Raw genomic sequence first — 23,680 nt, 5'->3', positions numbered from 1 at the left:
AAAGACGACAACAGGACAAACGCTGTGGCTATGATCTTTATGAGAGAGACTCGTTGCTTCCTCCGAGTCCCTACCAGCGCCGGCTTTCCCCACGCTCACTTTCTCCGCCTCCCGAAGTGCCTCGCAACTACCGTCCAGGGCGCCGCTGCTCGCCCTCCCCTCTCCAACGCTTGACATCACCCCTGCAACCGGCCACCCACACTCCTGACTACCAATCGGAAAACTAGATGGTGCAGTTTTTGGAGGGAAAGCTGCATGGCTCGCACAGACTGTAATTCCTCCAGCGTGCCCGGCCAATACCTTATTCGTGTGTGTAGAAGGTGTACCAATTCCAGCATTGATTCATACGGGAGCAGCTATTTCTATTATTCGCGCTGACTTGTGCTCTCGTCTATGCAAAGTTACTACACGTTACAATGGAGCTCTTGTATGTGTTGCAATGTAATTCAGTCATCGGTGCAATGCACCATTCGAGTTTTGATTGATGGGACACGCCACCATATCCAGTTCACAGTGTTGACTTCCTGTGCTCACATGCTTATACTAGGGTGGGACTTTCTCTCTTCGGCATCTGCTTTCATCTTGTGCCGTCAACGCCTCGTTCACTCGACAGAGATCGACAATTCCAACGACGTGCACAAACCGCGCTTTCGCTTACGAACTGCTGACGCTTTTATGGTGCCACCTGGCTGCGAACTACTTCTTGTAGTTAACCATGACATCACCGATGGTGACGTTTTAGTTGTACCGTCAGCTCGTTGTCTATCCAAAGGGATTGCTCTGGCACCCAGCCTTGTTCGCTTCACCAATGGCATGGCCACTTTGGCTGTACTCAACACTACCACTGAGCCAGTACTGCTTCCTAAAGGCGCTGTTGTTATGTGCGTCTTGGACACTCAGCCTGTCCCTGTGCTTACCTCGGCTACTGCTGTTTCACAACCACCCACAGCTATAGATGCGGTCCCTGCTTCTGTTCTCGCTAGTGCCATCAGCACCGATCTAACGCCACAGCAGACGGAGGAGTTACTGGCGTCATACAAGCATAAAGACTCCTTCGATATGCACTCTCCTCTTCTGGGACAGACTTCTGCGACAGCTCATTGCATAGACACAGATGGAACTTCCATCGTGCGCCGGCGGCCATATCGCGTTTCTTCTGCCGAATGCCTGATCATTGATACCCATGTTGCCGACATGCTGAAACGAAGCATAATCCGCCCTTCCTCAAGCCCTTGGTTGTCACCTGTCGTTTTGGTGTTTAAGAAAGACGGCTCAGTGCGATTTTGCATAGACTACCGTGCCTTGAACAAAATAACCCGCAAAGATGTACATCCACTGCCCCGAATCGATGAAGCGTTAGATTCATTACAAGGCACAGAGTATTTCTCCAGCTTTAATCTACGCTCTGGATACTGGCAGATCCCCATGCACAAAGCAGACAAGGAAAAAAACTGCCTTTGCCACACCCAATGGACTTTACGAATTTAATGTAATGCTATTTGGCCTGTGTAATGCTCCCGCCACATTTAGGTGGATGATTGACACCGTACCGTACTACGGGGCCTAAAGTGGAAGACGTGCTTATGCTACCTTGACGACATCGTCATATTTTCGTCGACCTTCCATCAGCACTTGCAGCGCCTCGACGAGGTCCTCGCATGCCTCTCAGCTGCTGATCTTCAGCTGAATACAAAAAAGTGCCACTTTGCCAGCAAAACCATCAAAGTACTTGGGCACCTTGTCAGCAAGGAGGGCCTTCGACCTGACCCCGATAAGATTACTGCTGTCCTTCGTTTCCTCAGACCTCAACACACCAAAGACTTGCGTAGCTTCCTTGGCCTAGCTTCGTATTTCCAGCGCTTCATACGTAACTTTGCCACCATTGCGGCGCTGCTCCATCAACTCCTTCCTTCTGGAGCTTCCTGCGTGTGGTCGGACGAATGCCAAACTGCTTTTGACGCCCTCAAGCGTGCCCTCACATCCGAACCCGTGCTTTGTCATTTCGACAGCACCGCACCCACTCTTCTACATATTGATGCCAGCAGCCACGGTATCAGAGCTGTTCTTCTGCAGCGTCAACAAAATTGCGAAGAATATGTGGTTGCATATGCAAGTCGCACACTAACAGCTGCATAGAAAAATTATACAATTACCTAGCAAGAGTGTCTTGCCGTTGTTTGGTCCGTCTGAAAATTTCAGCCTTATCTGCATGGCCGCCACTTTACGGTCGTTCCAACGTGTGCTGGTTGGCGACGCTAAATAATTTAATGGGACAGCTCGGCCGTTGGACACTTCGTTTACAAGAATACGACTTCGACGTCACCTACAAGTCTGAAAAGAAACACCAGGATGTCGATGCTCTCTCGTCCCCTACCACCGTCTTCAAACGCTGCTTGCTTCCCACCTTCCATGCGCAAACCACGAGATGCGTCTTCTGCACTTCCTTCACTCGCTGATCTCGACTGGCTCCCATCCAGCCATTCTGATACGTTTGCATCTTGCCAACGTAGTGACTCCTACTACTACTCCATTATGAAACATATTTGCGAATCATCTTGTACACCTAAGACTCGGTTCCGTCGATAGTTGAACTTCAAGATCGAAAATTCAATGTTATACCGGTACGTGTTTCGTCCCGAAGGACACCATTGAATTCCTGGCGTTCCCCGATCACTTTGGGCCCAGATATTGGAGACCTTTAACGACGATCCCACTGCCAGTCACTTTGGTTTCCATAAAACCTATGAGCGAATCCGCAGCCTCTTTTCTTGGCCTGGACTTCCAACCAGCGTAGCGAAATACGTGGCTTCCTGTTTGCTTTGCCAACACCGCAAACGACTGACCTCACCACTAGCTGGACTGCTTCAACCTGTCCCGTGTCCTGAAGGTCCTTTCACAGTCATTGGTATCAACCTCTATAGACCGCTACCCTCATCTGCTGGCGGTAAACGATGGATCATCACAGCTGTAGACCACTTGACACGGTACGCTGAAACAGCACCACTATCTTCAAGATCCGCAGCAGTGGTTGCAGCCTTTTTCTTGGAAACCATCTTTTTACGGCACAGAGCCCCACGTGTCCTTTTGAGTGACCGCAGCAGGACCTTTCTGTCTCAACTTCTCAACGATGTTCTCCGTGCAGCCAATACCATCCATAACATGACTTCCAGCTACCACCCTCAAACTAATGGCTTCACAAAGTGCTTTCATCGCACGCTGTCCGACTTGATATCAATGTACATCAAGCCAGACCACACCAATTGGGATGTCATCCTACCATTCGTCACTTTCGCATACAACACAGCCGTCCAACGCACTGTGGTGTAATATATATATATATATATATATATATATATATATATATATATATATAGACACACACACACACCTCCCTTCTGGACGGTTGCACGCGAGTTTCTGCAATTCTTTTGCGGGGGGCCACGGATAATTACAGCAGTCAAGAGGTTATTGTAACGACGCCCCGGGAGCTGCAGAGAGCACAATACACATTCGACGCGGTGCAAAGGTCCAAACGAGTTTTACCCGTCGCCTATCCTCTCTGCCACGTTCTTGTGTCTGGCCGACCCCCGGTAGCGGTGTGCCAAACAGTAGTCAGAGCAGCAGTTGCTGCAGTGGGAAAGTCGAAGGAGCTAGGAGGCAAAGAAAGCTTCGCTTTAAAAACGCCAAAAGTAAGCTGGCCTAAGCGCCCGTCCCTTTCTGAACGTTGCCAACAGCGAGAACTCGCGACTTGATACAAACGATGAGCACCTGCCGAACGCAAATACGTAAACAAATTCTTGCGCGCCCCATGTATACGAACTGTATACGACAGCATCCGTACCACAACGCAATCTGGCGGCATCGAAGGCGTGCCATGCTAGGGAGCTAGCCTTGCCCTGCCCCTTTAATTCGATTCGGTGTGCATCACCTGTAGAGCTGCATGCGACTACTGACAGTGTTTATCGACAGGGCGTAACGGGGCGAACCCACATTAGCGATGTTTATGCGAGCTCGCCAAGTGTACTTGCATACACACCATAGCATAGCCGCACCCACCTACAGGACACGCTGATCTCAACTTTGGTTACAGGCGTGCAGGCAATCGCTGGAGTGAACGGCTGAGTCGGGTTCGCCATTTCGTCGTGGTCCGCGGTGCCTGTACGAGCAGTCGACACACCACAAAGCGCATGGACAATGCACCACAGTCTAAACAACAACCGGGAGATAGACGCAAGACATAGAAAAAAGATGAGCAAGCCGTAAGGATCCGGTACAGACACGATGGTGCAAACATAGTGGACCAAACGGCGCTCTCTCGCTGAGGCGTCGCGTGTGTAAAAATTGTACGAGGGCGTTGCGAGCGAGGCATGGGGCGAAGAACCGCTTCGCGGCATAACGTAATTTCGCTGCGGTTGCTAAGATCGATTGCGCGCGTACGTTCTTATAATGGTGCTTTATTTCAACTGCAAATTTATATTGACACATTTTTGCTACGTATACATATTTGAGGCATGGGTTATACAGCATGCCGTCTTCAATTTTGCTGTCGTTGTCAAGTGCGTCGTCTAGCTGCTAGCGAGCGCGCGTCGCAAAAAGTCTGTGCACTATTTTTTTTTAGGTTTACTTTCTTTGGCGCTATCGGTCCTTTTTTCTGGAGTCATCATTTATTGACCCTTAAGGACCCTTTTCAGGGTATTACATAAGGGTTTATAAGAATCGTTTATGTCCACTCTCACATTCTCTTTGTCTAGAAAACTAAAACTGTCTTTGCGAATTACTTTTTGAATATCACATTTCCATCCAGGCGGGGCGAAAATGCCTACGAGTACTTCGGGGACGTTGCTTGTTTGCAAAAACGGCCATCTCGGACACGGACATATTTCAGCTGTTTTCCATCGTCTTGACAGATGTCACACCTCGCTGTACGAGCTCCCTTCTGTTTTTAAGAGTTCAGAGTTCATAGGATGTGCGTAGCCTGCACAACGACCATCAATGCCATATGGTTGCAATTACTTTGCCTACGCCAATGCAATTGGCTTACGCGATGCCACAGTAAGAGCGGGCGCGAGAGAAAATCTGGGGGCTTTAGCTCCTTGTAAAAGCCATCCATCTGCCTACGCACTACGGAGGAGGTTTCTTAGCGCGTGTTGTATGCGTTTGTCTCCTAGACGAGTTCGTTTACGCTCCGCCACTGGCTGCCCGTGCGGTGAGGCTGTGGGCACGGACGCCCGATTTGGTGGTCGCTTTGTCTGAATGGGCAAGGTTCCGATTGGTGTTGTATAAGTCGCGGGTCGCTTTTTTCTTCGCGACGGTAGATTAGATTTTTTACAAGTACTGCTCCAGAAGGGCACATGTAACCAGCAAACGGTGGCCTCAGGAGGGCACCTGAGGTTATAATAAAGCAGGCGGCGCAGGATCTCCACGGCACCCAAGGGGTAGCGGGGGGATCAAAGCTGGAAGCAGGGCGGCCCATAGGTTGGGGCCGCGGAGGCCGAAGTGTGCCAGGGGGTGTGAGGAAAAAAATTGGCTGTCTGCGCTAAGAAACTCCTCCGTAGTGCCTAGGCAGAGTCATATATTCAAGCCCTTTTCCCGTACTCGCTGAACTCCACGGCGCTATCAGTAACAAACTCATACAGGTACGTGGGAGTCGAAATAACTTACAAGTTAACTTGGGTGGACTATATCACGAAAATTTGTGCAAACACTTCCAGAACATTTGGTTTCATCCGAATGTCGCTGGCTATGTCCCCTCTATCCATCAGGTAACTAGCATACGAAACATATGTCCGCTCTAAAATGAATTGTATGCCTCAGCCATATGGAACCCTCACCAGGTTTACTTGATTCAGTCGCTCGAAGCCATTCAGAAACGGGCAGCCCGCTTCACAACTTCCCAGTACTCACCTTGGCACAGCGTTACCAACATGAAATTGTCTCTCGGACTCGAACCCCTAGCATTCCGCTGCAAACTTGCAATGCTCTGTCTTTTTTCATAAATTATACTTTAACTTTCCTGCACTGCGCGAGAACTTATGTGCTCCGTTACACTCATCTCACCGTTTGTTTAACTCCCTTAGCATACAGCGTTTGCATGGTTCTTCCAACGCCTTCAACAAATCCTTAGCCATAGAAGCCATAGAAGAATGGAACAATCTTCCTGAAGCCGTGGTTTCAGAGTCAAATCCCTCCAAATTTAGGCAGTTACTATCAGACCATTTAAACCCAAAATAGCCACTTTTCCTCACGTTTCCTCTCCCAGCAATCTGACTTGCTTAATTGTGTCATTGCCTATATTTCCTTCTCTTTTTTGCCACTTTTGTTTAGTTTTTCACATTTACGTGTATAGTTTTCTTTTAATTTATGCTACTCAGTTTGAGATATTTTCGTTGTTCTGTTTATACCTGATGTTTTCTACACAGTTTATTATTTATTTTTCTGTTACCTTTGTTTGCTTTTTTTTAGCTGATGTATGGCACTTTCCCATCACTTTCTCCCCCCTTATGTGATGTCCCTGAAGGGAATACTAAATGATCATGATGAACAAAAGTCCCCACATTTCCTCTCTCGCACCCGCTCTTACTCACGCATGTGCGCAAACGTCAGGCGTCTGCTCAAGTGCCACGCCCCGCTGTACCTACAGCAACTGAAAATACACAACCGGGGCAGGCCACCAGTGCTATTGCCCTCGATTATCTTTGGCTTCAAGAAAACATGCAAGTGGTTATGGAAGCGATGCAAAAACTTCCGTGAATAGAATTGGAACGATAAGAACCTGAATTCACCGAAATGGCCAGAACTTTGTAGCCTTAATTATGTACCATAAGGTGAGAATTATGCTGCAGGAGCAAATGTTTTATTACAGAAAAAGAAGCAAAGAAATAAAGAAATAAAAAGTGCCAGCACGAGGCCTTCAACTTTCCACTTCTTCGAACCCATCGCCAATAAAGACAACTTGAAGTTGCAGAAACAGGCTTCTCCACAAATTCGAAATTATTGTGGTGAAGCCAGCTTTGACAAACAATTTTTATGAAAGCTACGTGCTTCTTTAAAAAGAAACCTACTACCCTTTTCCTGAAGTTTCCGGAGCCAATAATTCAGCCCCATGCATACAGCACCATCATGTAATTGTAATAACCCATAACATGAATTTGTCTAGAGTTTTACAGACATAAGATGTCTGGCATGGGCACATATAGCTTGTGGCATTCGCACCATGCACATGTAACAATGTTGCAAATGAATTACCATAGTGTTCCTGGCTCCCGTATATGGCATAGTATCATGTACCTATAAAAGCAGTGGGTGGTTCGCAGTGCTTCATGGTTGGTGGGAACTCACCCTTTGCTCGCAGGAGATGCAAATGGCAGGTCCATCATGCACTTCTAGGTTGAGCCTCTCTCGAGTACTGAACTGCCAAAGACTATAATGGTGGCTGGCATATAGTGACAGTCCATTTTTCTCAAGGAACACCCTAGCCATGCTGCCAGTGGCTTGGTGTGCAGACAATGATTTTTCATTTTTCTGCAACAGCAAGTACAAGCTCATAAGTGGACGTGCCATGTCTGTCTGTCCTTTTGATTATACATCACCACCATCGTTCAGTTGTCATCGTTATCATGCTCACCTTCAATCTTGCCTGAGGGTGAAGAAAAACAACACTGCTTTTTGCTCGCCATCATGGCTGGGATTTGAATTCATGCCTCTGCATGAATGTGCAGTTGGGAGGTGGACGCAATAACCACTGCACCATCGCACAGCTTTCCAGCTAGAGCTTGGCAATTTGTGCAGGTGATGTACACTACACAGATCCTAAGTGGTGGCCACATCTGTGTATATACTTAGGAGGCCACGAGATGCAGTACTGCAGCAGACAAAGAGAATGTTATATGCATTACAAAGAATAAGTTATTCTTGAGATTATGGCAGTGTCCACTTCGAGTGCCTGCTGCTGTTGCAGTAAATGTGAGTTCAGAGTTAGTGGAATTGCTGAAGTCTGCTGATTATTTATTATTTCAGACAAACCAGGCGAGTATCAGTGCCAAATGCTTTATTTTATAGAGCAGACAACAATATGTTATCCTGATACAATAAACCAGTACTACACTAACAGTAAATGGCAAACTTTTTTAATGCTGTTCAAACACGCAAGTTGCTGAATCGTCAACATAAACTGAAAAGCAAAGAAGTTTTATCTACTGGCACACATCTTTACGTGTTCAGAATTGCCTGTGCTTGTATCATTGGTAAAACAAAGGCCCAGATGTGCAGCTACAACTTGTTTAGAAACCATCTGGACACTGCAGTTATTTCCAAGTGCATTCTGAATTAATTATGAGCAATAGGTATTTTAACTTATTGTCCCAGTTCGCATGTCACTTTGTGCTGTTGGATGCTTAGTCTATAGTGCACCTGCTTTTGTTTTCAACATTATGCACAAAACATGTTCTGGGAAAGATGGCACAGGATAGTGAATGAATTAAGGAGTCAAAAGATACAGAAAGCACACGGTTTCATGCTAAGGTTGTTAGACAGAAATTTGACACTGCAATTGTTCAGCCATAAGGAGCACATGTATACATTTAAAAATTGGCATGGATTCATTCAGAAAGCAATCGAAGCTTCTGTATCATTATTTCTGGCTCAAGTGTGTTGTGTGTAGTAACTGTTTTTTTTATTTTTGATAAAATAAAGAAAAGTAAAGGGTCATTCGAAGTGAAACGTCCCAGATGGGAAAAGTGACCAGAATTGAATTTTTTGAAAATAATTGGGATAGATGGCTATTCTGTGAATAAAATTTCACCAAAGTATTTTCACCGAAAAAATTTTTTGATCTCCTGGTTTCTCGCTCACATGGGGAAAAGACATTCACCCGCAAAAACCAAACCTCAATGAAACGGCCCATGACTGTGCAAGAGAACTTGCCCGTCGCGACAGTCCCACGGCCTCTGAGGCGCTGGACATTCAGTTTAATGACCCACCACTCCCTTACCAAGAAATCACCTCACACTATCGAAAAGGCAGAATCAAATACCCGCTTCCGCACGTCAAACTTGAATGCGCGCAGACGGCCGCATTTCGAATGCTACAAATGGACTCGTATCCATCACGAGGCCTACTAAGTCACTACAACTGAGACATCCCGGCAAATTGTCCAGACTGCCCAGAACTTTATTGCTTATTTTCGCACATGCTATGGCAATGCACCGCGTTACCAAAGGGCCCTCTCTCCAGTGAACCCGAATGGGAAGAAGCCCTGAAAAGCTCGGACCTCAAACTCAAATTCAAGGCCATCCAGAAAGCCCAAGACCTGGCGGAGCATCACCACGTTCCCGTCCCGACTTGGGTGTTGCCTACGATTTCGGCCTGAGGAGCTCCCCGCGTAGGATCTCCAACAGCTTAACACTACTCAGGACCTCAATAAAGTTCTTGACTGACTGATCACGTGAGCACTCTTTGAAATTTCCACAAAGAAGCACAAGTTGGTTGGAGGTAAATATTTTTTATTAAGGTTTGAAACTAGGTGCAATAACAAATTTTATTTTAGAGCATTGTATTGGCATCCTTCTTTCACATGACGTCATAATTGAATGCATTTTAGAATTTTCCATGTTTATTTGGCTCAGTAAAAAAGCAATAAAAGTTGCATTTTCAGACATTTTCTTTGCATAAACTGCGTTATTTTTTGAACTACCATAATTTTTCTCCCGTTTTGGCTGTTACTATAGTGCCTGCTAAAAATAATTTGAAGTTATTAATAAATATATATTTTTGAGAAAAATACCTCCAAAGTTAGCAATAAATGAATTTCTTGTGATATTCAAGCCAAATTTAAGCACTAAGGCCCTCCAGGTAAAAATATGTCAGATAGCTCAATATACGCACTGACCTCTTAGCTTGTGATTTAGAAATTTTCGTTCAAGTAAATTTTGTCTGAAGCAAGAAAACAATTTTTGAAGTTAACAACCAATATCACCAGAAGGCACTGCATACATGCTGCCACTCTTGTCTTCTGCTCATCATCGTCTGTGCGTTGTCGTCTGCTAGTATACAGAGTGATCATTTTTCAGTTTTCTGGAATTTTTAAAAATCACCTGTTGCAGATACCATAATTCTAGTCCTTGAGCTGAATTGTTGAGAGAGGCAGACATTACATGCATCAAAAATTGAAACACATATTCAACGAAGCAACAAGCATACACTAATTAACTTCATTAATTATTGAACAACACATACTGAAATTTACTCATTTTAGCCACAGAGATTGTCAGGTGTATCCACTTCGAATAAATTTCCAGAATGCCACCAATTTCAAGATATATGCCATCAAACTCGCCATAAAAATTTACTGCTGGTCCATTTACTTTTTTCAACAAAATGCTCTTTTATGCATTCAAGCACAAAAGTGACTATTTAGTCCCATACTTAGGGAAATAATATCTCGAAATCGGTGCCATTCTGGAAATTCATTGTAAATTAATACGTCTGACAATCTCACTGGCTACAATTTATAATTTCACTATGTGCTATACAGTAATTAATTAGGAAGATAATTAGTGAATGTTAGTTAAGTCATTGAATATGTGTTTCAATTTTTGGTGCAAGTAATGTCCGCCTCTCTGAACAATCCAGCTCAGGGACTATAACTATGGTATTTGCAACAGGCGATATTTAAAAGTCCCATAAAACTGATAAATGATCACCCCGTATACTAGCAGCTGTCTGCTGGGCGGCAGACGATGAGGAGAAGAGCAGACAATGATGCACACATGATGACAAGCAGATAACGAAAAGAGCTGCGGCATATACGCAGTGTGCCTACTGGTGATATTGGTTGTTGACTTCAAAAATTATTTTCTCGCTCCAGACAAAATCTACTCATAAATTATAAGCTAAGAGGTTAGTGCGTATATTGAGCTATGTGACATATTTTTATCTGGAGGGCTTTAATCTGGACTGAATATCACAAGAAATTCGTTTTTTGCCAACAGAAGTATTTTACTCAAAAAGTAATTAATTAATTAAATGTGGATTAATGGCTCAAAAGTGGCTAAGGCTATGCTCAAAAAATATATTTTATAATAGTTTCAAATTATTTTCAGCAACAGGCAAAAAGGGAGAAAAATTATTGTAGCTGGAGAAATAACGCAGTTAATGCAGAAAAATTTCTGAAGGCGCAACTTTCATAGCTTTTTTTACTAAGCCAAATAAACACAGAAAATTCTAAAATACATTCACTTATGATGTCATATGAAAGAAGGATGCCAATAAAATGCTCTAAATTAAATTTTGTTATTGCAACTAGTTTTAAACCTGAATAAAAGAAATGTACCTGCAACTTACTTTTGATGCTTCGCGGAAATTTCAGAGCGCTCATGTGATCAAAAAAATTTTTAGACAAAAATACTTTGGTGAAACCTTATTCACACAACAGCCATATAGCCAAATTTTTTTCAAGAAATTCAATGATATTCACTTTTGGCATCTGGGACGTTTCACATGGGATGACCCTAAAGTGAGGAAAATTACTGCTGACTGCACAGCAACTGCCTAGCTGCCAACAGCAGTGGGGGTAGGATTGGGGGATAGGGAGAGACTAGTTAGGATGAAGAAAACACCCTAGATTTCCTTAGAGGAATTCAGTGTTTTATGCTCGGAATTAGTTTGATTGCATAATTTTCAGTGCTTAAATAAAATGTGACACTTTTGAGTGTGCATGTCACCAAATTTATTTATTTATTTATTTATTTATTTATTTATTTATCAATACTGCAATCCCCACTAGGGATTTTAGCAGGGTGAGAAACAATACATATGTAAAGAACACTATAGCATAGGCAATGAACACAATACAGATCAGGTCAACAGAGCTTGAACATAGCAGTGGCACAGCAAGATAACAAATTTTTACTCAATACTTGAAATAAACGCAGAAAATTGATCATTTTAAAACTTGGTCATTGGTTAGATTATTCCATTCAACCACTGTTCGTGGAAAGAAGAAATACTTAAAACAATTATTATGCATACTAATCTAGATGACATTTGTTAAGTAAAACTAACCACTTATAGTAACGGTTTATATTATAAACAATTAATCTTGTTTGCAATGTGTTGAAAACTATTGAATGGTTGAAATTAGAGGCTAATTGAGATTAATCGTTGAGATACAATAAATTTGAAACAAAAATCTAGATATCAGAATCCATAAGGTAGTTTAAAACAAGAGGAATAATACACCCACCAATCCATGTACTGCTCATCAAGTTGGGTGAACAGCCTTACCAGTGGTGCATACAGACAACAGCGCCCAATTTCCCTCTACAGTTCTTAGCATACAGAAAGAGCATTTGCAGCAAGACACAACATGGCCCACAGGACAAGTGGAAAGAATACACAAAGCACCACAGTGACAAAATGAGAACAGATCTTGAAGATAAAGGATTGTGCATTTGATGTTTTCAAGACCAGAACAATTGAGTACAGAAACAGCCTGCTCACAACTGACTAGATGTTGCAACAATGTGGATAATCCACCTAAAGAAAATTAACATACCCGGATATAACAAACACTGGGTTCTAAGAACAATGTTAAGGCTGTTGGAGAGGATTCATGATCTTTTCCAGATGTGGGATGAGCATAGTTGAAAAGCCTGGTCACATTGGTTTGGGACTATGTCTTGATGTTTAAGGTGAATTCTACTGGTCAATCTCAAGCAGGTGTTTTTTTCCTTTTCTTGTTTTCACTGGCCGATTCACAATGGGCTTGCATTTTTGCATTTTTCAGGGGTGGTTTTGGATCAGCTCTACTTATAACAGCTCACCCTCCTGTGCCCTATTGCCGATATGTGGATTAAATTGGAAGTTCTAAAACGCGTAGTGATACTTCTGTGAGCTATGCATTAAGATTTCCATAATGATACAAAGTAAAGCTATGTCTTTTCTCTGGCATATTTATATTTGTGAAATCCAAACGTGATTCAAGAACCTGTTTGAGAATTTGGGTAGTTACTCAAAATTGACAAGTGAAATTTTCCATAAAAGGTAACTCCATGGAGGGGACATTTGGACAACTTGAAACTCTACAGCCTCCAAATCTATACTGGCTGTTAGCAAAGCAGTCGTTAAGACACCTATTTTGATCATAAAGCATGCTGGTCATTGTAAAACTTATGTATATTGCATATACGTTGCAGATATATTTGTTCTGAAACATCAAGAAACCTTCAAGAATGTTGAATACATTTTTTTTGTGGCCTCTAGACTACAAAGAATCTGGTTCATGAATCTTAAGAGCTCAGCCATATAGCCTTGCAGGCCATGCTAGTGTTTCAAAGAGTACTGAAATAGCACAATCTGATAAAAATTAGTTCTGGAATTATTCAGCTTATGTTCAGTATTGGCACTCTCTTGTATACATTAGCTACTAGTGCAAAACCTGTTCTCTTTGTCTATAGGCAAACATTTTGCTTCCTACGTGAAATGAGTCAAACAATTTATTAAATAACAGCTCGATCCTATGCTTGGTCTTTGAAAACAAAGACATTTATGCAGATGATAGTGAGGGCCTTTCGAGGCCAAAATTTGATCTGTGCCTCATTACAAGGTACTTTGAATGCTTGTTTTGAAGTGGACGGCAAGCTATTTTGGCATTTTCCTCACATGTGAGCAAAAAAGCAGCATGCACACCCTAGTATCACAACATAAAAAAATAAGAAACCCAAAGGCACCAATGCAGCATGAAGTAGATTACCATAGAACCTCCCTACCATTATCCTGATTGTGGTCCAGCTACTGATGGAATAGACAGCTTGAATCCTGAGTAAATGATCATGAATACTGATGAGAACTTTTTATCCCTGTAGTAGATTAACACAGTCATAAAGGTGTAGTTAAGCACAATATTACATTTCCTTGGTCTCTATTCTGCACTGTACATGGGCTAAAATACTGTATATACTTGTGTAAGGGCTGCATCCCTACTTTGCAGGGCAATATTATGAAAAAAATGATCGAACTGTCCCGTCGGAAAGTGAAGTTAGTTACGCTATTGCTAGACGACGCTAACTGCTTCTCTGTTGACGCCACTCAGCCAGTGTCGCCGCGCCATTATTTCTTTGTGTGGCGCATCGTCTTGGCTGTGTTGGCAGTGTTTCCAGTCAGATCGGTGGCATTTCGCCTCTAGAGAAGGGAGCCACGTTTTGGTCAGCGCTGGTCAGGGACGATGGGCCGGCACCTGAGGTTGTTCACTTCAGCGTTATGCCCTCTCTTACCCTCTGCTACAGTTGCGGAAACAGTACGAACCTTTGACGGGCTGTCATCGGCCTGATTCGTGCAAGGGCCGCACCTAGCCCAGATTATAGAAAAAAAGAGTGCAGCCCTTACACAAGTATGCACTGTACTCGCAGCTTCAATATGTGTAAAGATGTTTGGCAAAGTAGGTACAAATACGGATCTCATGTGTAAATATGCAGCACAATTTCAGCCACCCAGCACATCATGCCATCTGCTGGATTGCACCTGGTGCCATGGAAAACTCTCAATAGCCCTTTTCCCAGAGCTGATACTCAAAGACATCAAACAGCTTTGGTGTATCAAAATATTATCTGCTTGAATCTTCCAAAGAAAAAAAAAAGTGAGAGTGGCTAAGCGGATAACACAAGCATAGAAAGTGCATTGACAACGAGGTCTTAGGAGTTAGGGATTCCCAATAAATAGAAATTAAAGTATAACAATGCCATACGATCACCTTTCCATGCCCTGTTCCTACGCTTCTGCCCTCTAGGTGCTCATGCAAAGACAAAATGAGATTCAAAAATGAAGTGGGCTGTTGTCAGCTGGCATGATAAAAGCAGCATGAAGATGGAATATTCCACAAAAGCCTGAAAGGCAGTGCTCTCCTTTTTTAAAGGTCAGGCCACTGAACAATAACACATTGTTTAAGCAGCTGCAAAATACATAGAAATAACCACGTCAACGTATATATATGGTGTTTGTATAACATGTACTGTAGAGAGGTACGGTGCGTAGGAAAACGCTAAAGGCTAGTGGTCCCACAAATGAAGCTTCCCAACTTGTGTGCTGCTCAACAAAAGTGGGTTTCAGATCTGGGGGCTAGCAAGTGCACCAAACGAACCTCCAACCAGGGGCTTGATGGTTGCTCTTTCCTTGTGACACCCTGTGACAATCTTCAGCACTTTGCACAGAAAGAAAACAAAGAAATAAACCTCCGCATGTAAATGAGCCAGCATCGAATGCAGGTGTTGACAACAAGCCCTGTTTACAGCCATGATGCACAAGAATCAGTGAGCAACATCAGTATAAAATATTTCATATTTCAACATGCTATAAAACGTAAGTTGGGTACAGTTTCAATAGCATTTCCCAATCCTACCAATAGCAGCATTAGACTGCAGCAGGCATGTTGCCAGAAATGTGGGCACTATATCTCGTGTTTTTCAGCATGCCGGTACTGCTGCCCCTGCGTCATTGCTACTTTTCAGAAGGCCTTTGTAATCAAGATTCTCTACTTAAAATTTCTGCGCTTCTCCCTGCAAAAATTAAATTCCTTTTAAATTAAATTAAATTCCAAAATTTTTCCTTTCAAGGGCAGGAACAAGAAATAAAGAGCATTTGTTTGTGAAGTGGTTGCCATCGAAGCTGTACAGTTTACTTTAAACATGGTGAACAGTACAGCCGATGGGCAAGTGAAACAAACAGGAGAGTGCATCTGTGCTGTTCATATGTCCTGTCCTCTTCATAGTGTATTGTAGTAAAAAAAAGAGACAGATTGCACAACCGAACAGGATAGTGTACCGGTACTGTTCACACCACTTGCCCCATCATCAGTGCTTTTCACATTGTTGAATGTAAATTGGCTAGCGTAGCTTAGAATCCTCATGCAGTTTGAATTCAATTTATGTACACGTTTGTCGGACAATGTCTCAGTAACCTGTCAGAACTTGAGCAACCAGGTCAAGTTAATGGCATTAAGAGTCAGAGGCCTTAAAATGATTAGTGCCATTATTTATAGTGTACATTTTTAACATCATTAAATGAGGTGATAATGATACATACAATAAACGAATGCGGCAAGTTGATTTCAAATGACAGATTTTATAAGTACTGTTCCTTTATTTGAGGCATTCCTTCTTATTTTTAGCAGCGGATCACCACTTTACATCTATTGTAATGATGTCCGACAAAAACAATGAGACTGACTATCCCACGATTACTAAATCTATCATTGATAACAGGAAAGCTGATAAATGTATACAGGAGGTTGATTGGAGCTCCATATTAGAATTAGACCACATCAGCCTATACAAGAAATTTGTCAATATATTCAAAAAAACATGAGAAATCCACCAGAACTGTAAAAATCAAGCATAGAAATGCAAAGAATACCTGGGTTACTCATGAGATAATGGAACTGTCCTATGTTAAGGACAAGGCCTGGCAAAAATGTAGAAACGACCCAGAAAATACGAACCTAAGAGAGGAATGTAGAAAGTGTGAAAACATGATAGTCTGTTTCTTTTAATAAGCGTGATGGCAAGAAAACCTGGCAGTGTGTGACCGATCTAATGGGTAGAAAGAATAAAGCATCTATTGACGTCACAATAGAAAGAAACTTTCCTGGTTCAAGCCTGAAGGAAATGTGTGATAAATTCAACAACACTCTCACAAAGGCAACAGAAAAGATGCGAAGCATGATAGCTGATAATAACGGTATGTACAAGCTGCAGCAGGCCTGTGCACATATGGCTTACCTACCACCATTATCAGAAGTTGAATTGTGGACAATAATGAAAGGAATGAAGCTTCATAAACCACCTGGATATGACGGCATTTGACTTGGAGACCTGCGTTGTAACTTTGAGGTGTTGAAAAATGTCTTGTTAAAAGTTTTAAATGGAATATTCCAAATTGGTGACATACCAGATGAACTTAAAATCTCTGTAGTCCGACCAGCGTACAAAAATGGAATAAAAGTGTGAGTGGGGAAATTATAGGCCAATCTTGATTTTGTCAGCTTTAGCACACATAATGGAAAAACATGTATCATTGTTTATGCAGTCATTCTGTGAAAAGCACTGTTTGAATGATTCGGCACAATTTGGCTTTACAAAAAATAACAATACAATTACACTGCTTCAATTTACAAATTTTGTTAACACTGTAATAGAAAAAAAAAACTTTGTTCTAGCCCTCTTTTTATTTATTTATTTTCAATACTGTCAGTCCCATCAGGGACCATAGCAGGTGGACATACAAAAATGAAATACATGGTAACAAACGTGCATGTACAAATTATGTGTCAATAAGCCAAACAAGAAATGAAAAGGAACAAGGGACGAATACATAAAAAAAGCAAATATAGATATCACATGTCTAGGAGACATGCACAGACATGGGACTTTAACAAGGCATTTGATACGATCGATCTTGCTTTGTTAGAAAAATTAAGAGCGCTAGGATTTCAAAATCAAGTTAATTATGTTACCAATAGGCCCCAGTGTTTTAAAATTGGTGGCATACACGGTAATTTAAGGTTAGTTAAATTTGGTACACCACAAGGAAGTACACTTGGTCCTTTACTTTTAATGTGTATTTTTCCGATTTAGGTTTACTGGAGTTGACATCTAGAGTATCTCAATAAGCGTATGATACAGCGCTGGTACTCGAGGCTAGTAAATGTGATAGACGAATGGAAAGCTTCCAGGCCGACATCAACCAAGTCATTGGCTCGTTCTCACGGGATTCAATTTTCTTAAACCTCAAGAAGACAAAACACACGTTTTAGGCATCCCCATAAAGCAATTTCGTTTTCAAAACACTATTCTTGCACTCATCAAATTGTTACCATTGTAAATGTGTTTGTCTGCCAGTGAAACCAGTTATTAAGTACCATGGTATTTTCTGGGATCAGCACTTGACGTGGAATCACGTTAGCTTGTTAAAAAGACAAGAGCCATGGCGGCCATGATGTACTATCTTAGAGGGAAATCCCCACTTTATCTTAGCTATTTAATTTATAAATCATTGGTAGAACCTCTTCTTACGTATGAAATCACGCTACACAGTAATTGCTCGGATTATAAGGCTCCAACTTTAAATTCTGTAATAAGAAGAACAGTTAACACTATAACTTATGGCACTTATTTGCAATAAGCCACAATAGAAGATAAACTAAGCATGCTGGGAGTGCTGCCAATCCGTGAGCTTTTTCACTTCACGATGATTGCACGTTATTACTACAACTACAAGAAAAATATGAGAAGCCTTTGTGTACCAGCTGTACTGAACAAGCTTGATGATGACTTCTGCTCTATTAATGGTAAAAAGAAAATGTCAAAAAATATTAGAAACCGGTGTGTATCAACTGTAGTATTTGTATAAATTACCTGAACTTTTTCCTGAAATGATGAAATTTGTGGGTTTTTTCCTCGTTTTATATAAATCTGTATGCTCTGTAATGTATTTCTGTTTGATTGCGCTACTTGCAGTGCATAAAGTATTTTTTTTCCTTTAAATATTAATATTTCATTTCCGGTGCCTAAACTTGAGCTGTATGCACCAACTCTACCAGTTGCCTGATCTGCCAAACAAGCACATTGTGTTTGGGCGGATCAGCATAATTGAGTATGTATGTCTCCAAATAAATAAAATTGTATTGTATTGGAAAAAATGATGCTGTTTTTTTCTTTCTTTTGTATTTTGGATGTGCTAAGCAATTAGAGCACTGCATGTGTGATCAATGGAATTCCAGTTTTTTTGCACTTCGTGCACTGCAGTTGAGCAAGAAAGTTATCACTGAGTTTTATTCACAGAGGGGTGCATGTGAGCTGGCAAGATTTTGCAACGAGTAGAAGAATGCATAAATGCGATACCCTCACAAGTCCATGTAAGAAGTAGAGAAGCAAGTCTGATGATGAAAAATGTCAAGAATTAACAGAATAACTGTACCACAAACTTGCAAAACAGCTAAATTTTAAATAAAATTAAACTGCAGGCAGGATTCCGTAAAGGCTACTCAACAATAGACCATATCCACACTATCAATCAGGTGAAAGAGAAATGTGCGGAATATAACCAACCCTTATATATAGCTTTCATTGATTACGAAAAAACGTTTGATTCTGTCGAAACCTCAGCCGTCATGGAGGCATTACAGAATCAGGGTGTAGATGAGCCGTATGAAAAAATACTGAAATATATCTATAGCGCCTCCACAGCCACCATAATCCTCCATAAAGAAAGCAACAAAATCCCAATAAAGAAAGGCGTCAGGCAGCGAGATACAATCTCTCCAATGCTATTCACAGCGTGTTTACAGGAGGTATACAGAGACCTGGATTGGGAAGAATTGGGGATAAGAGTTAACGGAGAATACCTTAGTAACTTGCGATTCGCTGATGATATTGCCTTGCTTAGTAACTCAGGGGACCAATTGCAATGCATGCTCACTGACCTGGAGAGGCAAAGCAGAAGGGTGGGTCTAAAAATTAATCTGCAGAAAACTAAAGTAATGTTTAATAGTCTCGGAAGGGAACAGCAGTTTACGATAGGTAGCAGGGCACTGGAAGTGGTAAGAGAATACATCTACTTAGGGCAGGTAGTGAGTGCGGATCCAGATCATGAGACGGAAATAATCAGAAGAATAAGAATGGGCTGGGGTGCGTTTGGCAGGCATTCTGAGATCATGAACAGCAGGTTGCCATTATCCCTCAAAAGAAAAGTGTATAATAGCTGTGTCTTATCAGTACTCACCTACGGGGCAGAAACCTGGAGGCTTACGAAAAGGGTTCTACTTAAATTGAGGACGACGCAACGAGCTATGGAAAGAATGATGGGTGTAACGTTAAGGGATAAGAAAAGAGCAGGTTGGGTGAGGGAGCAAACGCGAATTAATGACATCTTAGTTGAAATCAAGAAAAAGAAATGGGCATGGGCAGGACATGTAATGAGGAGGAAGATAACCGATGGTCATTAAGGGTTACGGACTGGATTCCAAGGGAAGGGAAGCGTAGCAGGGGGCGGCAGAAAGTTAGGTGGGCGGATGAGATTAAGAAGTTTGCAGGGACGACATGGCCACAATTAGTACATGACCGGGGTAGTTGGAGAAGTATGGGAGAGGCCTTTGCCCTGCAGTGGGCGTAACCAGGCTGATGATATATATATACACACACACACACACATATATAAAGTTACATACGCAAAGTTGTAGAGTCATCATCAGCCGCGTAACCAGGCTGATGATGATGATGAAACTGCATGATAGGTCAGAGTATACAACCACGAGCTTAGCAACAAAATATGTTCTTTTTTTCACTGGCTAACAATTTTGTAACGAGGGAACCTTACCATAGATATATATATATATGGTAGTCAGGTGGGCAGTTTGGCCGTAGCCCCACTCTTTACAGGTAGTGGTGCCTTGATGGGCACAGTCTGGGACCCCCAAACTCTAGAATGTTACTCCACTCAGCCCTCCACCTCGATTCGAGGAAGTTGATGGCAGTGCCATCCCTGGACAGCTGCTTTTCAGTGGTGCTCCACAGGCATCCCTGAGAAGAGCAGCATCTTTTTCAGTCAATGGGGTGACGCTGTGCTCCACTCAGTTGAGTGGAGGATTGCTTGAAAATACGGGGGTTTGAGTTAACCTGTTTTCAGAAAATGGAAGCTACCACAGGGTCGCACAGTCTCGGGTAAGTATGACACCAACACAAGCAAAATGCAGTAATGGCCACACAACATCTGCTGCAGATCATTGTAGATGAGCTGGGTTTATCACTTGCTACACAGAAACATGGCACTTCTTATATCATCATGTCAGAGGGTGCAGCTTGAAACTGGGTGGAGACCAACGATATCCTGGATGGGGTATTTTCCAGAAAGCTGGCAGGTGTGGCCACTGCATGAGTATGGTCATTATACAAGTCGAAGTGCTCAGAAAATTTTTGGTTAACATTAAAGTGTGCAGATTTGGGAAAGCTTACCCAAACGCAAATGTAGATACACTTAGGTTTTACCCATCACTTTCCAACTTTTCACTTTAATAAAGGGTTTGAGTTATACGGAGGTGAATATGGTAGCTTAATACTAATGCCAGAGCCTTCTGCCTCAACCATACACAGCAGAGAAAGCAAGAACACATACTCACAACATGCAAAACACTGAGGTTGGCAATTTAACGCCTCCAGAGTTAGTTTTACACATCCCAAACTTCTCTGTAATGTGCTCAGCTGATACATCCTGAAGTTTGTATCCTCCAAGTGAAAACATTGTAATAGCATAAACTCCCTGAAACATCTGGTTAGAGTCTTTTCAAATCTTTTACAACTGATGTGGCTTCACTCACAGCTTTTCTATGTGCCAAAACATGTTGTTTGTTTTGTTTAAAACATTGTCAGGCCAATCACAAAAATGCCTTCAAATTATTTCTTTTGTCACATTATAGAGCAGGTTCATCTCTCAAATGGCAGCAAGTATACTAGTCTCCTGGTCCAGGTTCAGTTCCTGTTTAGAAAATAAAAGGGCAGCATCAATTTCTTTTTTGGTTTCACAGTCTGAACATACCCATATATTTAAGTTACAGGGGGGACTACGGTCTCCTGGCCCAGTCCAGGCTTAATGTTGTGCTTGTACATGTAAGAAGTGACCTGTCCGGGGACCTCGGCCAGCACCTCCTTGGCAAGCTGCATCTGGTTGCTCTGCCAGGTGCCACCACCTTGAAGGAACTTGTTCAAGGGCACAAATTGGACAATGTCTCGTTCGGCTCGGTGGAAACCTGAGCTCAGCTGCACGACATCTCCATCAAGGGCTTCCATGGCTAGAAATAAAAAGGAGGCAGTAGCGGACAATGGCTGGAAACAGCAGGAAGACAGTAGCCTCATTATACAGAGCAGCTCACACACTTTATGAGAGAAAAGGCCATGTGGAACATTGTAACTATACGAAAGGGAAAAATTGTAATCCACCCGAATTTGGCACAAAACTACAAAGGAAATCCCGGACCAGGACAAATTTTTCCACAACTGCAAAGCGCTCTTTTTGAGAAATCCGTATGGGTTGCTCCTGCTACATTCAGGTGGATGACAATTTTTCCCTTTCATGGTAGTTCCTCCACCTTGTGGGATATTGCAGAACAGATTTGGCATTGTGACTACATGTACTATCATGAACAGATGAAACGCAAAAGGAAAGCATAAAGTTGAGCATCTGTTTAATATGAATAATTCTATACTGCAACATTGCAACATCACATATTCAGTCACGAAAGATGGTGTAGGTGCCAAACTAAGTTTGCAGGCTGAGACAACGCTGACATCACACAAAGTGGTGGAAGTGAAAACAAAAGATTACATTAGTTCTGTTTTGGTTTTGTCTCATTTGTCTGCAATTGTAAATATCTAAGAAAGGAGTTGCTGATGCTGTAAGCTCCTAGGAGATAACCATGACAAGAATATTTATTCATTTACGTCGTGTTATGACATAATGGCTAGCCTGCAGATCAGCCCTCATGACAGAGTCTGAACAGACTGGCCAATGAAAGCATCTGCCTTCCATAGAGCTGAACATACAAGCACTGATATTTTAAGGTGAAAGCCTTAGACGGCTCATGGGTCGAAAAACTGGCCATCCGCCATTATGGCACCAAAATTCAATGCCACCAAAATTGGGGGTCGAACCCTCAACCTTTTGTGGGAGATGAATTCACAACCTTTGGTATTAATCATGCCAAAGTTAATTAAGGCACAGTTAACTAAGATATAGTTAACTTAAAAAAAGGCACTCGAACGCACAACCTTTGGTGGGAGAAAAAAATTAACAGGAAGTAACAATGCCTTCGAATGAGCATGTCAAGTAACTTAATGAATGTCTCATGAGTGCACAGGCTTTTGCCTTCATCCTCTTTAGCATTTAGCATATGCTAAAGTGACTGTCAACCTTTTGAACCTGCACTTGAAAACACGCTTTGATTCTATCTGGAAATGCTTTGCAAAAGCCTATACCTGCCCATTCTTTAGTGGCTGCAAACACAAAGGACGGTGGCCGGCCAACACACCTGAGAAATCGGCATTGCCCACACCTATGATGATGATTGACATGGGCAGGGAGGAAGCCTGTACAATGGCCTCCCTAGTTCGTGGCATATCGCTGATGACACCGTCTGTGATGATGAGCAGCACAAAGTAGCTTCGGCCATCACAATAATTTCTTGCAAACCTAAAACAGAACAGACAAATGGAATGTTGTTCTTGGTAAGTTACGATACTGCCATGCCCAGACCATAGCAAAGCTGCATGTCACAACTGCACTGCATTATTTACGTAAGGCAGGTAGGCCAAAATGGTGCCATTTGAGGTTTATACAATAGAATTTATTGCTTTGAATTCACAATGGCCATTTAGTGAAATTAATTTTTGTTTGGCATTCATAGCTACCTATTTTTTTGTGTCTGTCAACTAAAAGAGTTCAGCCATTTGTTTAAATAGACTGCTAATGTGTACTACTGGCACATAATAGACAGCTGATAAAAATGACAGCTATGTCACTAAAAGCCTGTTTGAAACATGTAGGAGCGCAAGTTGGTTAAGATCTAGTTTCTAGATGCAAAGCAAGCTGCCAGTGACATCATGTGCCACCAAACACATAAAGGTAACCACCGTAAGCAATG

At 42.2% G+C, this 23,680-nt stretch overlaps 2 protein-coding genes across 11 annotated transcripts in view; both read right to left on the bottom strand.

Moving 5' to 3' along the window:
• Nucleotides 1–4,337, bottom strand: part of LOC126526950 (copine-8-like) — a 57,620-nt gene extending 53,283 nt beyond the window's left edge. For 2 of the 4 annotated variants that reach the window (XM_055068463.2, XM_055068464.2), the window contains exon 1: nucleotides 4,057–4,337. In XM_055068463.2, coding sequence (XP_054924438.1) covers nucleotides 4,057–4,136 — 80 coding nt within the window. In that variant the 5' untranslated portion in view covers nucleotides 4,137–4,337. Of the gene's footprint in view, nucleotides 1–4,036 lie in introns of all 4 variants that reach the window. The other 2 variants (XM_055068465.2, XM_055068466.2) reach the window with 2 other exon arrangements.
• A 3,695-nt stretch (nucleotides 4,338–8,032) lies between these two features.
• Nucleotides 8,033–23,680, bottom strand: part of LOC126526948 (copine-8-like) — a 72,761-nt gene continuing 57,113 nt past the window's right edge. For 3 of the 7 annotated variants that reach the window (XM_050174657.3, XM_055068462.2, XM_055068461.1), the window contains exons 13-14: nucleotides 23,069–23,229; nucleotides 8,033–21,832 (exon numbers count right to left, since the gene is read on the bottom strand). In XM_050174657.3, coding sequence (XP_050030614.1) covers nucleotides 21,588–21,832; nucleotides 23,069–23,229 — 406 coding nt within the window. In that variant the 3' untranslated portion in view covers nucleotides 8,033–21,587. The remainder of the gene's footprint in view (nucleotides 21,833–23,068; nucleotides 23,230–23,680) is intronic. The other 4 variants (XR_008611609.2, XM_055068458.1, XM_055068459.1 and 1 more) reach the window with 4 other exon arrangements.

The sequence above is a fragment of the Dermacentor andersoni genome, chromosome 9 (assembly GCF_023375885.2).
Source record: "Dermacentor andersoni chromosome 9, qqDerAnde1_hic_scaffold, whole genome shotgun sequence".
Lineage (NCBI taxonomy): Eukaryota > Metazoa > Arthropoda > Arachnida > Ixodida > Ixodidae > Dermacentor > Dermacentor andersoni.
This window is presented reverse-complemented; position numbering and strand designations above follow the sequence as displayed.